Raw genomic sequence first — 13819 nt, forward strand, 5'->3', positions numbered from 1 at the left:
GTTCGAATAATGTGAATTATACCATTTGTTTTCACTTTGATTTTAATACGTGGCCGAAAGCAAAGTTTTAACTTTAAGGGACGGGCAATATGGCCTTAAAATTTCATTTCTTGGTATTTATGGCGGTATCTATGGTAGTGGTTTTAGAGCGCTTTCTATGAGTTCTTTCGCTGCATAGAATCAGAGTCTTTATCCAGCTGGATACCTCAATACTCAAGTTTGACCAAGTAGTGCACGCATGCTGCTTACAATCATTTCTATATGAGAATTACATATTGTTGGCCTCATAGCGTAATTGCCTAAGTAATTTTTTGGCCAAATTGAGATAACCGCATAATATTGATCTCCTTACACTGCTACATCACCCTGCCTAATTGTCTATGTCCTCAGCACGTCAGAACACTGGTTATAGTCTAAAATCAATATTTTTCCATGTATTTTTATTTGTTTCCATATTTTATCCCTGTCTTTTCTTGTTTCCTAACTAAAAACGTTAAAATATGACTTGGGCAATTATGCTAATGACATTTATTGATGCTCTCATGGAAACACTTGCAAAAACAGTGCAAACTGCAGAGGTCACAATCCCATGCATACTGTCAGCTTCTCTTGTTTGCAAATATTAATAATTATAGTTTCATTATCACAATATATAAATGTTCAAATCAGAAAGAAAAAAGCAGCAAATAAAGCTTAAAATTTCTTTTAAGTCCTATTTGACATACTTAGCATTTTTATAACAACAGTAGGTAACAAAGCTACTTTATTCTATAAAATGACAACGTGCCTAGAAAACATAATGCTGTCCTTTTAACAGATTTTCTCAATTTGTCTGACTGTTGGTAGTGATCAGAGTTTGTCAGATTTAATAACCTGCTTTTGAAAACGCTCCATATCTGTTAAGGTATCGATTATTGTTAGTTGTAGGTAGTCGGTTAGTCAAGCGACCTGCTCAGGTAGCCATCTTGCAATCCACTACTTATCATGAACTGCGGCTTGTAGTTTGCTAGCCTGGCCATTGCCTTCCTACGCAATGCCGCTCTATTCTAATCTCTCTTCACTGCTCTATGTGGGATTTCTCCCATTGTGTTGGATTTCTCCAGTAGAATTTCATCCGGGCCGAGGATCCAGACCCGATTCAAAGTGAAGTGTAGAGCAAAGGACTGGTTTGTATCAGGCTAGTAGCTTGAACAATTGTAGCGTTGGGTCCACACCATGAAGTCTGTGCTTTTGAGAATGTTTCCAAAGAGGTCGATTAGTTTTTCTTGCGAGAGAAAAGTATAGTCGCCTTGTTTTAGCCAGCTGATGGAAAGTTCACAGCGAAACATGGGACAGGTGGACAGTGGTATGTTTTCAGCGTTTTTGACGTGTCACATGTGCTTTAAATTTGACGACTGATACCAATCAATTGATTAATGATGTTGCCAGAGAAACCTTTGCTGACTCAGCGAATGTTAGCCTCAGTTATGTCAAGACATAGACTGGACACGGTAGAGAAGAAGTTACTCATCAGAGTCTGATTGCTAAATAAAGATCATTGTCCTCTTGAATAATTTGGATCCACTCATGCAGCCTCAAGTTATCAAAGTCAGGTTGTCCACACATCCTTAAAAAGTCTCAAATTCATGTATCTAAAATTAAGGCCTTAAAATGTCTTGAATTCATTTTAAAAAATGTACTTTGACTTTAGTTAATCAATGACCTTCAGTTTATGTTGTAGAGGCGGTACTAGCCAACCAGCTAGCTTTTTTGCGTCTCTCCTGAGTAAGCGTAAATTTACCGCCAGTTGGCCGGACGACGTTCTGTCCTGATGCAGGTCTTAAAAGCCTTAAGTTTGAGTTTGTGAAACCTGCAGAAACCCTGAAAGAGAAAGGTTTTCTTTCATTTTTACAAGCAAATCATTATTAAAAAAAAAAAAGATACCCCATCAACGTTGCTGCGGAAGCTTTCTGTTTGCTCATCTTCTTGGGTCAGTGGACCTAAAAAATCGAGCATGAAATATGTGATGTGTGCAGAGTCTCCTGACTTAATTCAACAGAAACCCATGTTCACTCAGATTTAATCAGGCAAACCTCCACGTTCCTAAATTGGCGTGCGGAAGGAGCTTGATTGGACGGGCACCGGAGGGCGAGGACCCGGCAGACCGGATGACTCGGGTAGCCGCTGACGCTGACGCTGATGCTGCGGCGCGTTTTTACGACCTGAAAGTGCTGCTGCCATCCACACGGCCCTGTGCCAAAGACCCCCAGATTGGCACGCTTCAGCACATGCTGCAGTGGGTGAACAGATACGCCAAAAGTAAATGGGCACTAACAATACCAAATATGATTACACGGACAGTTGGGTGCAGAGAAGAGTGGTACTATGAAGCAGAGGACACATGCGTCCTGTAAAAAGACCGTGTGTAGATTAGGACAAAGAAAATAGGATCTCTAATCCTCTGCACTTGCATGTCGGCTGTGTGTCAGTTTCTTTGTGGTAATATTTATGGATTTCATCACTCAGCTTGCTTAATCCTTCACCTATTGTCTGGCTTAGCGCAATCTGTAATTAAGAATACCGTCGCGTGGCAGTTAACAACTAAAGGAGACACTTGTATGCACCACTGCCCCCTTTTTTTAACTCCAACTGCACCTCAAATTACCCCTGTAGTTAGTTCGCATTCAGACAGTCTCTTAGAGAAATTTGTGTTTACGTACATCTCAGAATTTGCGTTTAAATGTGTAATTATTTTCACCTCGGTTATAAAGTTTTGGTTTGACGAGAAAACTCCCAGAATGTTTACGTTTGGCAAAAGACGTTTTACAAAGAAATAATTTATGAAGTTTCGAATCGCCTTCCGGTAAACTAAAACGGAAATGAACTGTAATCATTTAGGCAATTTAAATGTGACACTTTATAAGAAAACCATCTTTCTTCTTCTGCTTCCGTGATTTGAAAAAGTATGTGTTCTTATTGTACTTGCTCACATTTTGTCATGTTATGCACACAAACTTGAATCCGTTTTGTAAGGATTTTATGTGACAGACCAAAATCCTCAGTGCAGGAATTTGTATTTTGCTAATAGAGCTAATTAATAGATAAACTACAGTGGAAACAATTGCTTTGGGTAACTCTAAATAAAATCCAGTAAGACAAGAGGCCTTAAAAAATCAGTTTATATTTAGTTTTTTTCACTTCAAAATTACTTGGGAAAATCTACGAAGTGTGGTGTGCATTTGTATCGTGCAACATGTACTCTGCTACCCTTAAATAAAATCCAGATCAACAAATTGTGTACAGAGGTCAGTGCATATTAGGGCAGAAATGATTGATCAGATTAATCTTGATTAATCTGATCAATCTGATGATGGATTATTGAAATGATTGTCAATTAATTTTGCAATTAATTCATAATTAATGGTAGAATACAAACTAAAAAAAGCCTTTTGCTGAAAGAACAACATATTCAGAACAATAACGAAGTCAAAACTGTGCAAAAATATATATGATTTGTTTTTAAGATGGGGGGGGGGGAACTTAATTTGTAAATATGTTCTATTCAGAACTAGTCAAATTACATAGTTTGAACTTCACCCAGTTGAAATTATGTACAAAAAACCAACTCCTATTAAGCACATTTTGCTATCCAAATTTGGTTAATCCGAAAAATAATCAACAGATTAGCCCTACACTGTACTGCTGGTAAGTCGAGCAGAAAGGGTTGAGCTTTTCACTTTTTCATAAAAAAAGGCTCAAGTGGTAAAATGAAAAATCTCCAGAATGTGCCAATTTTAAAAAAAATGTGATTAATCTTCGGAATAATCAATCAAATAATCGATTACAGGGGGCGTGCTGTGGTGGCGCAGGGGATTAGCACGCCCCACGTTTGGAGGCCTTAGTCCTCGACGCGGACGTCGCGGGTTCGACTCCCGGTCCCGACGACCTTTACCGCATGTCTTCCCCCCTCTCCTCACCCTCCTTCCTGTCTGCCTACTGTGGAAAAAATACGCCACTAGCGCCGCAAAAACTCTTCGGAGAAAAAATAAATAAATAATCGATTAAAGAAAAATAATCGTTAGTTGCAGCCCCCATACATATTCTCTTTCCTCTTTGTAATTTTTTGAGCTACTTGTGTTTGTCTCTGTTACGACCCGTCTAGGGGTGGTCAGATCATAACATGAAAGGTCACTCCTCGTCCCATCCCAAGCAGCCAACACACACAAAGTTAAACATTTTACAGTGATATTTATTAATATATATATATATACAGTATATATATATATATGTCTTTGATTTAGATATGACAAAATGGAGCATATAACTTCAGAATGAGCTAGTGCCAAAACAACAAACAAAAGAAACTGTCTGAATAATAATCAACTTACCTAACTGAAAATAAATAAACCAAATGACAAAAACTTACCTCCCTAACTAAAAAAACAGGAGTAAGGTAACATACTGTAAATGGCAGCTCACTCCTACAAACTCCAAACCAAGATGTCTAACAAACAAAACAAACAGTGTGGCCGGTTGAGATGAGCAGAGGAGGGATCCTTCAGGAAGTCCACGTCAGCAGCTTTTATACTCGTCACATCCGGGAAGCCACCAATCGGACGTCCCCCGTCGTCCTCCATTTTATGACCCCAGTCGTAACAGTCTCACAAAATAAACTTTAAAAAAAACATTGAGGTTTTGGGTTGCATTGTGACAAATGTGGGCACTTTTAATAGGTAGGCATAGGCCTGTCCCGATAAACAATAAATCAATTAATCGCACAATAAATTAAAATTATCGACCTCATTTTAATTATCGGCTTTATCGTTTCTTCTGGCCTTTTTCTCTTTCTGTTGATGACACTGAATATAAAAAGGCTCAACTTTGGCGCTCCCCAATCTTATAACGGTCAACGTTCTAAGATTGTAGTAAGGGGAAAATCAGGGCAAAAAATCATGTAGTGTGAACTATTGCATCAGGTAGTCGATGTGCCCATCTTCTCTATTTAAATCTAATTATTACTGAAGGGCAACATAATATACAGACTTCATAATCTGCACTCTTTTGGTTGAATGCAGTATTTATTTCCACTTTGGCTTTATGTTGTTTAGTTTTTATTCAAGTGCGTTTTTTGTTAATGGAGACTGAGAATCCATTTAATTTTTGTTTGTGGTTGTTTTGTTCTTTTTGTTTATCAGTTCCAGTGTTTAGTGTTCTTTTGAAAATAAAGTGTATCTATCTTTGGCAGGAAATCGCCTGCATTATTACGTCATTTTCATTAAATCAGTGTGAAAAGGTCTTCAAACAATATTATCGTTTATCGCAATAATTTTTGAGACAATTAATCGCTCAGCAAAAGTTGTTATCATGACAGGCCGAGGTAGGCATATTTTCTGCAAGGTACTGTGTGATAGAAAAACACTTGCTGCTGGAATGTTATGTAGAAAAAAAAGGGTATTTTCCCCTCCTTCTAGGTATGGTGGAATATAATTATGACAAATAATCTGCTATATTTTAACATTTAATCCAAAATAATTTTGTGTTTTGTTCCTGTTTTCTGTGGCTTTCTGCTCTGAAAATGAAATGGTTCTAAGCGCTGTCTGTGTAACACCATCTGAAACCTGGACGGCGTGCGCACAAGCAGACACAAACACATCCGTGCCCAGTGCAGCAGAGCTTCGTTTGTGCTGAGGCATGTTTGTCCACAATACAACGATGTGTGTGAGACTGTCTGTGTGTGTGTTAAACCAAATGGATGGGCAAGTTGGGCCCGAAAAGGGCAAGATGTGGCACAGAGACAAATGCCTTTCAAGCGATCGCATCAGGAAGACGATCCTTGTTGTGTAACCCGGCACTCGAAGACGGATGGAGGACAAGATGTGTGTGTGTGTGTGTGTGGGTGTGAGGATGTGTGTGTTTGTGAATGGATTTTTGAAGTGCTCGGCGTAAGCGGCTTCTTTTGACATGCATGTCATTTTAGATTATAACCTCTGCTCCTTGATGGAGGGTTTATGTCCTTTGAAGAGTCTTAGAATAAGAATTAAGAGAGTTATGCTAAACATCCGAAGGTCAAAAGTTTGCAGGTTTTGCTGCAAAGCGAGGGTGCAGCTCTCGTGGTGTTATTGATGGATTGAGAAGGATCTCTTAATGCTGTTGATCTGGTGACATTGTGCTCTTAAGCAGTGTGTTTGTACTCTCTAGTGCTTATATTTGGAAATATGATGGGATGTAGTTTATATATTTCATATGGTTTCAGAATACCGGTGTACAGTACCTTGAAAATATGTTAATAGTCCTGTTGTTTGTTTTAGTCCTTTTTTTATAGGAATCTGTGCAATAGTGCATCACAAAGTGAATATTGTGAATTGAAAGTAAAAAAATGAAAATGTCTTATTCTGAATTAATTTTGTTTTACCCATCAAGTAATGAATGAAAGATTAAATATTTTAATAAAACACCATTGAAAATACATGAATAAATAGTTAACAAATTTTGATTGATCAGTTACTGGTGTTAAATAAAAAAACAAAAACTGACAGCATTTTTGCGAATGTTATTTTTTACTATTCTCTCAACTCAAAATCAATAAATATCAGTAGATAAAAAAATTAGGTGGCATCTTGAAGAAGCCATTTCAAATGTGAATGTTTTTCAGAAACTATAATTTTCTGAGACATGCATGCCATTCTAAGAAGTTATAAATAGTTGGGGGTGCTGTGGTGGCGCAGGGGTTAAGCACAACCCACATATGGAGGCCTTAGTCCTGGATGTGATAGGAATCACACAGTTGGTGGCAACTAGACACCATGTAAGCAACGCAGCTGTTGCCATGGCGATACCTCTGAGGTGCGTTCAAGTGATTGGTATTTGGGCACCTGATCTGCAGTGTGCCGCCCTCCCTCGTTGGGGTGTTGGTGACAATGAGGTCAAAGGTCACACTTCAATCATTGGGTGTGAAAAATTTATTAAAGGACATCAGCACGATCCTATTAAGAAGAGTTATTAGTTGCTGTTTCCTGTTCATGCTGCCTTTTCAATGTACTGGCAGAGGGATTATATAAAGCAAAATGTGTTTTATATAAAGAAACGGGATGAAAAAAACTTTTCTGCTTTACATTTGGAGTCCAATTCCGTAGACTCAATAGGTTAGCAGCATTTTATGTATTTCAGGAATATTAAACCACTCACTCTCTCCTCGTCTCAGCTTTTCTATTCCTGTTGATATATTTTGTTTTGTTTTATTTTTCATAATTTACATTGGTAAGGCTAATAGTTTATGTGGCATGGTTCAAGTGTAAACATGTAGTATTATAATAATGTTACAATAACAAACTTTAATTGGGGTGTTTTCCTGCATCCTTATATGATTGAACTGATTTATCCACTGTATGTTTTAAGCACCATACAGATGCAGTCATAAGGTCTTGATGCACTCATCAGACGTGGATGCATTCATTTTCAGCAGGCTTTAGATGGAGACCATCCCAAAAGTTTATTGTTAGCTTCAGAAACCAAGTTTGTTTGGACTCGGTTTCACCGAATAGAGTCCAAGTTTCAACCACCCAACACCCTTTCCATCCATGTTGGCATAAAACTTTGTTTTATAACAACCTGTTAAACTATTCACTGGTGTTTTGTTGTGTTCCAGTTTATAATGGTCTTGGTTATGTTTGGGGCTTTCCTTGAATGTCGTAACCACTTTCCTTTAATCTGAGTGGGATAGTTGGAGTTTTTTGGAAGTGAGCTGCTCTTCTTCTTCCTCCTCCACCAGTCCACCGCCACTGCTTCAACAATGAAACGATTTGAAATTTCCTCCATTTTCTCATCCTCGCCATATCTTTCACTATTTAATCTTGTATGTGTGACGGGGAAAATCCACAACAACCCCTAAAATGTGCCACCAATCCTTGTTTTAACAATTCAGCGGTCTATAACCAATACACATCCAAAAAAAGGACATTATTAGAAAAGAAAAAAAAGTAATAATTCAAATGAGTGTATGTAAACTTGAAAGCTGTGTACCTCCAGCTTAAAATACATATTCTGAAGGAGAAAATACCTAACATCTTTGAATCCCTATTCTTCTATTTCAACTCCTCTGATGCGGGTTGGGTATTTAGCTTGCAGCAAGGGCCTTTCTCATTAGTTCACAGCTATCTGCTAGTGTTCCTGGAATGGACTTTCCACTGTAAGATATACTCAGCTGAAACAGGAAATTGAGAGAGAGAGAGTGAGCAAGCAGGGGTGGAGGAGTTCGTTTTGGGATGGGAAAAAGGGGAACATGGCACAGTGATCGGCCTGTAAGAGGTTTGGTCCCACTGAGGAATTATTAAGAGATGGGCGATAAAGTGGGAAGAGGAAATATGTAAGACCCACATAGAGCGTGGAGAAAAGGAAAGGAGAAACCTCTGGAGAAACAATAGACGGAGATAAAAGTCGGAAGAGGGAACGGGAAAACAAGGCAAAGACGAAGAGAGCGAGGGAAGATGGAGGGAGAAGATAGATGGCCCTCTGCAGACCTGCGCAGTGTGGTGGTGGGTAAAGCGAGGTCAGCGGCGGACCGGCCAGAACCGATGCTGCAGCAGCGAGGCGGTGGAATGATAATGGCCTGTTCATGTTTGTGGGGAGCCATTTGTTTGCTTGTGTGGCTTTGCATATGCCTGTGTGTAAAAAGATAACCTATTCTGAAGACACCTCTACACTCAGACTGACAAACAATACAGAAGCATGTGCGTCCTCACAGCTGTTATTTTCAACACTAAGCCCAGTAGGACCAGGTATCCCCCCGTTTGCTGCCCAACTGGGCGTTGCATTCATCTGTTGTATCTGAAAACCCTGTTAGACTTCCTGCAGTATGCTCCAAATTGTGTGTGTGTGTGTGATGTATTTTCTCCCACATTAGCTCAGAGTGGGTGGGGTTTCCTTAGCTTTGATTGTGCCAGCTCAACATGCTCTCTCACACCAATTCCTCGTGTTTGACAGCCGTGACGTGGCCTCCATATGTGGCATTTGTGATATTTAACTCGGTGTTCTTTGCTAATAGTTCAGCTTTCATCTTCTACAAGAAGTCTGTTCCTAGTGTTTAACAGCGGTTTCCGATCTCTGGTTTTTGCAAACTCACTTAAAGAATTATCTTTAAGAGAATCCCAACACGACCTTTCCCTGTACATAAAACCAAAACCTGGTTCTTCTGGATGGCGGACAGGGTGTTCCTCAAAAATGCTAGATTTTACAGTTTCACGTTGTTGCCAGAAATAAGCTTATGATCATTTCTAAAATGCTATTCCAGGGCATTTTTGCTACTGAACTGCAGGTGTTGGGAACTTCATAGTTGTACACAAAGCACTCCAGCTTTATTCTTGGTTTTGGAGCAACAAACTCTTCTGACATTTACACACGATTTCTTACTAACTACATGCATATTCATTTGCAAGTCTGATCTGAGAATAACTAATTTCGAAATACTGATGTAATTCTGCGCCACTGTCTGTGCAGCTCGACATTTTTCCAGAAAAACGCTTTTATTTCGATAAAGAAATGTGACTGATGGATTGTAGCAGCTGCATCACAGCTGATATTTGGACTGACAGTATGGTCAGCTTATTTGTCACAGAACAGTGTAGTTTTAGATCCTGTTATGCTGTTTTTCTGTATTGTTGTGGCTCAGAGGTCTGTTTACTTGAAGCAGCTTGTGGTTCCTAGATTTAACTTTAGTACGTACGTGCAAACTGAGAATAAACATCCTGCTTTTGACATTATGAAGCGACTTATTTGTGTTCTTGCGAGTGTACTTGTGTTTAAAAATACCCAAGTGCAGTTGCGGATTTGTAAAAGAAACTCAATAATAGTAAATAAAGTGGTCATTCCATTCGGAAGACTGGAAGATTAATACCTAAACAACAACTATAAAGTCTTTTTTAAAAAAGGCAATCATGAAAAAAACCAAAACTAACATAAATCAACAATGCTAAGCCTGGTGGGGGCACAAGTAACACCTGGTGGCCCGCCAGGCTTATAATACACTGAGGCATGACTGTCTTGACATACTGACAACTTAATATCAGGGCAGCAGGGCAGAGACAATATTTCACCTCTTTTTATTTTTAAATCCTTCATGCAGGTGATGATGCCTATTAAAACACTTCTGGTAGCATTTCGATACTGAATGTGAAATGCTTGGCGCACACCTTCATCTTTGTATCTTCAGTTGATGAAGCCGGATCCGCGTTGGTGTTTGTAGCTCTGCTGAGATGGTGCGTTTAGCATGTGGGTGTCGCAGCTCCATGTGACTGCTGCTGGAATTTAGAGCTGGGTCCATCTTGTCCGTCCACTGCTGTGGACTGAACCGGAGAGCGGCAGCCGTGTTTTCTGCTCCGCCGTCCTCTTCTCTTCCCTGTCATATGGCGTTAAACTCAAGCTTGGACACCAAGAAGAGATGGGGGCTGGCTCTGTGTGTCCTTCGTCTGCGTCACAGGGCCCTCCGAATCAGGTAGACGTCGAGCTGTCGTCAGTCCGTGTGGATTCTAGTTTTACCAGTCAGGACTTGCTTCAGTATTTATATAAAAGGGTTTCTCTGCATAGATTAATGCATTTCCTTGAAAAGAATATCCAGTTTAAAGGCTGCAACCATATAGAAGCTTATTAAAGGAATAACTTTCTAAATAATTGTGTAACCATTTGAGACTATCAAGGAGGATCTCCATTCCAGTGGTACAAACTTTGTGTTGTCACATTCGTATCTGTTTGGCAAACCAGGCTTGTTCTGTCTTGTCATTTTTTTACCCTGTAGGGATGTTAGTGTTTCTAGTTATTTTAAAACTCAGACTGTACGTTGAAGTATTTATTTTTCCGTCCGTCCATCATTTTACATGTTTATCTTTGAGTACTGGTGCCTATCTCCGAGGTTAATGGTCCAGAGGCGTGGTACACCCTGGACAGATCGCCAGTCCATCACAATTTGTTTTCTTGTTGGGTTTTAAAATTTGAGTCAGTAAAATTTTGAATTTGCATCTCTAGGTTTAAACAGTGCAGTTTAGAAATGTCATGGCAGGCAGGGTGTAATATTCACTGATAATTATGATACATTCTGGTGATACTGGGGTATCAATTCAAAACATAAGACACATATTTCTATCATTTCATCTCAAACTAAATTTATAAAATCTGTCCAGCAGAAACCTATAAAAAATTACCTTAGCCCAGTAGCAAATAGAATAGTCATATATAGGTATGCTGTCATTGCTAACATCCACTTTCTGGAGCAGTGTTTAGTTTAGTAGGTATAATTTAGAGCCTGCGTATGAAAAGTAATAATAGAGAATCGCTTCACAGGATCATAATTTTTCATCTTCAGAAATGACCTTGGGGGCGTGCCGTGGTGGCGGAGGGGTTAGCGCGACCCACATTCAGAGGGAACGTGTCCTCAACGCGGCTGTCGCGGGTTCGACTCCCGGACCCGACGACGTTTACCGCATGTCTTCCCCCCTCTTCTTCCCCCTTTCCTGTCAGCCTACTTTGAAAAAGGGACACTAGAGCCACAAAAAGACCCCTTGCGGGGCGATAAAAAAAAAAAAAAAAAAAAAAAAAAAAAAAAAAAAAAAGAAATGACCTTGATGCAATAAAGCCCCATAAGAGTGATGTCGATATTTTGTCAATGCAGTTAGTAAGTTTATTCTCTAATTAACAAATACAAGCATTTTTGTGTTTTAAAAAAAATTCAGATGGAAACAGAAATTTAAAGATCCTCATCATTACTTTGACATTTTAAATGTTTTTCCTTTTTTTTTTCTTTTTTTTTTTTGCACAACACAATTCTAACATTAACCAGTGAAAACATTTTTGTCTCCCAGGTTGTCATGGAAGCATCACCATGTTTGTTTTTTTTTTCTTTGCACCGGGCAACAATTTTATTTTACTGTTGAACTCTTAAAAAAGCCCTAAGGCAAACCTTGTCTTTACCACATGTTTCTTCAGAACACCGTACCGTCTGTTTGCTGTAGTCCCTGGCAAACCTTTAATTACAGATTAAATCACAAATCACTTTGTCCAAGCAGCTCATGGCTCATTAGTTGCTATAGACTCTGCTTATAGAAATGGATGTGACATCACAGTGCTTTGACCAAGTCACGTTCATATATAATAAAAAAAGTATTCCCTCAGTAACTTCCAGAGGGAATACCAGGTTTTTACCAGGTTCTGGGATTATTTAAATCCCACTTGAAGTGTACAAAAATATGTTCAATAGACTGCTTCCTCTTACTGTTTATAAGGGGAAGCCAAATGTCATTTAATTGTGAATATCGTGTACACGCATTTTTGTCCTCTCCAATAAAAACAATTAAACATTCTCCAAAATAAAAACATACAACTATAAAAGTAAACACTTAGAACATTAGCTATAAATGATTAGCATTAGTACCAGTGGCGGGGGAAATGGCATAAGCTTGATAAGACTTGGTCAACTAGCTTGAATGCTGACCAGAGCAACGTTTTTACCTCTGTTGCTTTCAGCAGGAGTTTAAATTCGGGTTTTTCAACAACAGAATGTTTTAGCTGCTCTTAAAGACTCATGGAGTTTGTTAGCATCTGAGTCCAGTTTGAATTGTTAGCTCGGGTTGCTAGAAGGCTACAGGCTACCGAATTTGTGCTTCAGCTTGTTTTTCTGTGTAGCAGTTATCCTAATATTGCTGCATTTTCAAGTATGCAACATAAAACCAGCTACTTACTGTACCTTAAAGCTGTTGAACAATACCGCACTGAGTCCAACAGGCTCTTCTGTTGCTCTATCCCTTTATAAAAATAGTGTTGTAGAACCGAACGTGTCCTGGGGGAAAAAAAGTTGGTCGCTTATGTGTTTACATTCACGCCCCTTTTGCCTCTGAAACCTGCATTGATAACTGCCAGTTATGCAAAAAAATAATAAAACAGAAAAGAAACAGGAAAAGAAATCAGATTTAAAAGATTTGTTTGTCTCAGAAAAATCTGCTGCAAATATGCATGTTTCAACTGAGCTAAACGGGTTTAACTCGGGTTTGCATATCAGTAGTTATTTAATGTTTTGTTTTATCTTTCAAAGGCATATGATATAAATTAAAAATACACGGCTAACTGCATTACAGAAAGAGGCGCCGTGTAGGTGTTCATAATAGCGTTTTACATACTTGCGCATGGCTAGTATGCCCTCAGTAGGTGTGGGCAACTATAACAATAAAAAGGCTTTGTAGCCGGATTTCTTCACTGCACTGAAATGTGTACATTCAGAACATCGAGAACAAGAGCGCTATAGAGAGAGAAGAGGACTGCAAAGTGAAAAAGCACCGCTGATCCCAGCAGCATTTTGTGTTAGGAATGTGGTTAATTTCTTCCCTTATTAGAGAGATAAAACGTGAACAGTAGCTTTGAGTATATGACAGCTTGTATGTTTTCCAACTTTAATATTAGGTCTTTGTGGCAATTCATACTAGGATTGATTTTTGCTGGATGTTGCGTTTGTGTGTTAGCATCACGTCCATGTGTGAACTGCACCTAATAATGGATGTACCATATAGCTGAGTCAATATAATGCAGTGAGTGGACTCGTATCCGCTGGCCTCTGCTGAGTTTTCCCAACAATCAATACAGTCTCTGTAAATTGGAGTGACAAACACCCAACCGACCAGCAGCCTCAAGGATAGTGGTTTGTTGGGTTTCCATTTCAAAGCAGTCCTGATCCATCTTTAACCTTTGAGTTGTAAAAACAACTGGGCACATTGTGGTTACGCTTCATAAATATCGTAAAGAAAGAACGTATGAGTAGGCCTGTCACGATAACAAATTTTGCTGAGCGATTAATTGTCTCAAAAAT

At 39.0% G+C, this 13819-nt stretch overlaps 1 protein-coding gene across 6 annotated transcripts in view; it reads left to right on the top strand.

The window, feature by feature from the left end:
- Positions 1-13819, top strand: part of srpk2 (SRSF protein kinase 2) — a 71940-nt gene that overhangs the window by 19693 nt on the left and 38428 nt on the right. The window contains exon 1 of one of the 6 annotated variants that reach the window (XM_032590388.1): positions 10362-10465. The exons of the other annotated variants lie outside the window; for them this stretch is intronic. Coding sequence (XP_032446279.1) covers positions 10377-10465 — 89 coding nt within the window. The 5' untranslated portion in view covers positions 10362-10376. Of the gene's footprint in view, positions 1-10361; positions 10466-13819 lie in introns of those variants that run through there. 6 annotated transcript variants of the gene reach the window in all.

Source organism: Xiphophorus hellerii, chromosome 2 (genome assembly GCF_003331165.1).
Source record: "Xiphophorus hellerii strain 12219 chromosome 2, Xiphophorus_hellerii-4.1, whole genome shotgun sequence".
In the NCBI taxonomy this organism is placed as follows: domain Eukaryota; kingdom Metazoa; phylum Chordata; class Actinopteri; order Cyprinodontiformes; family Poeciliidae; genus Xiphophorus; species Xiphophorus hellerii.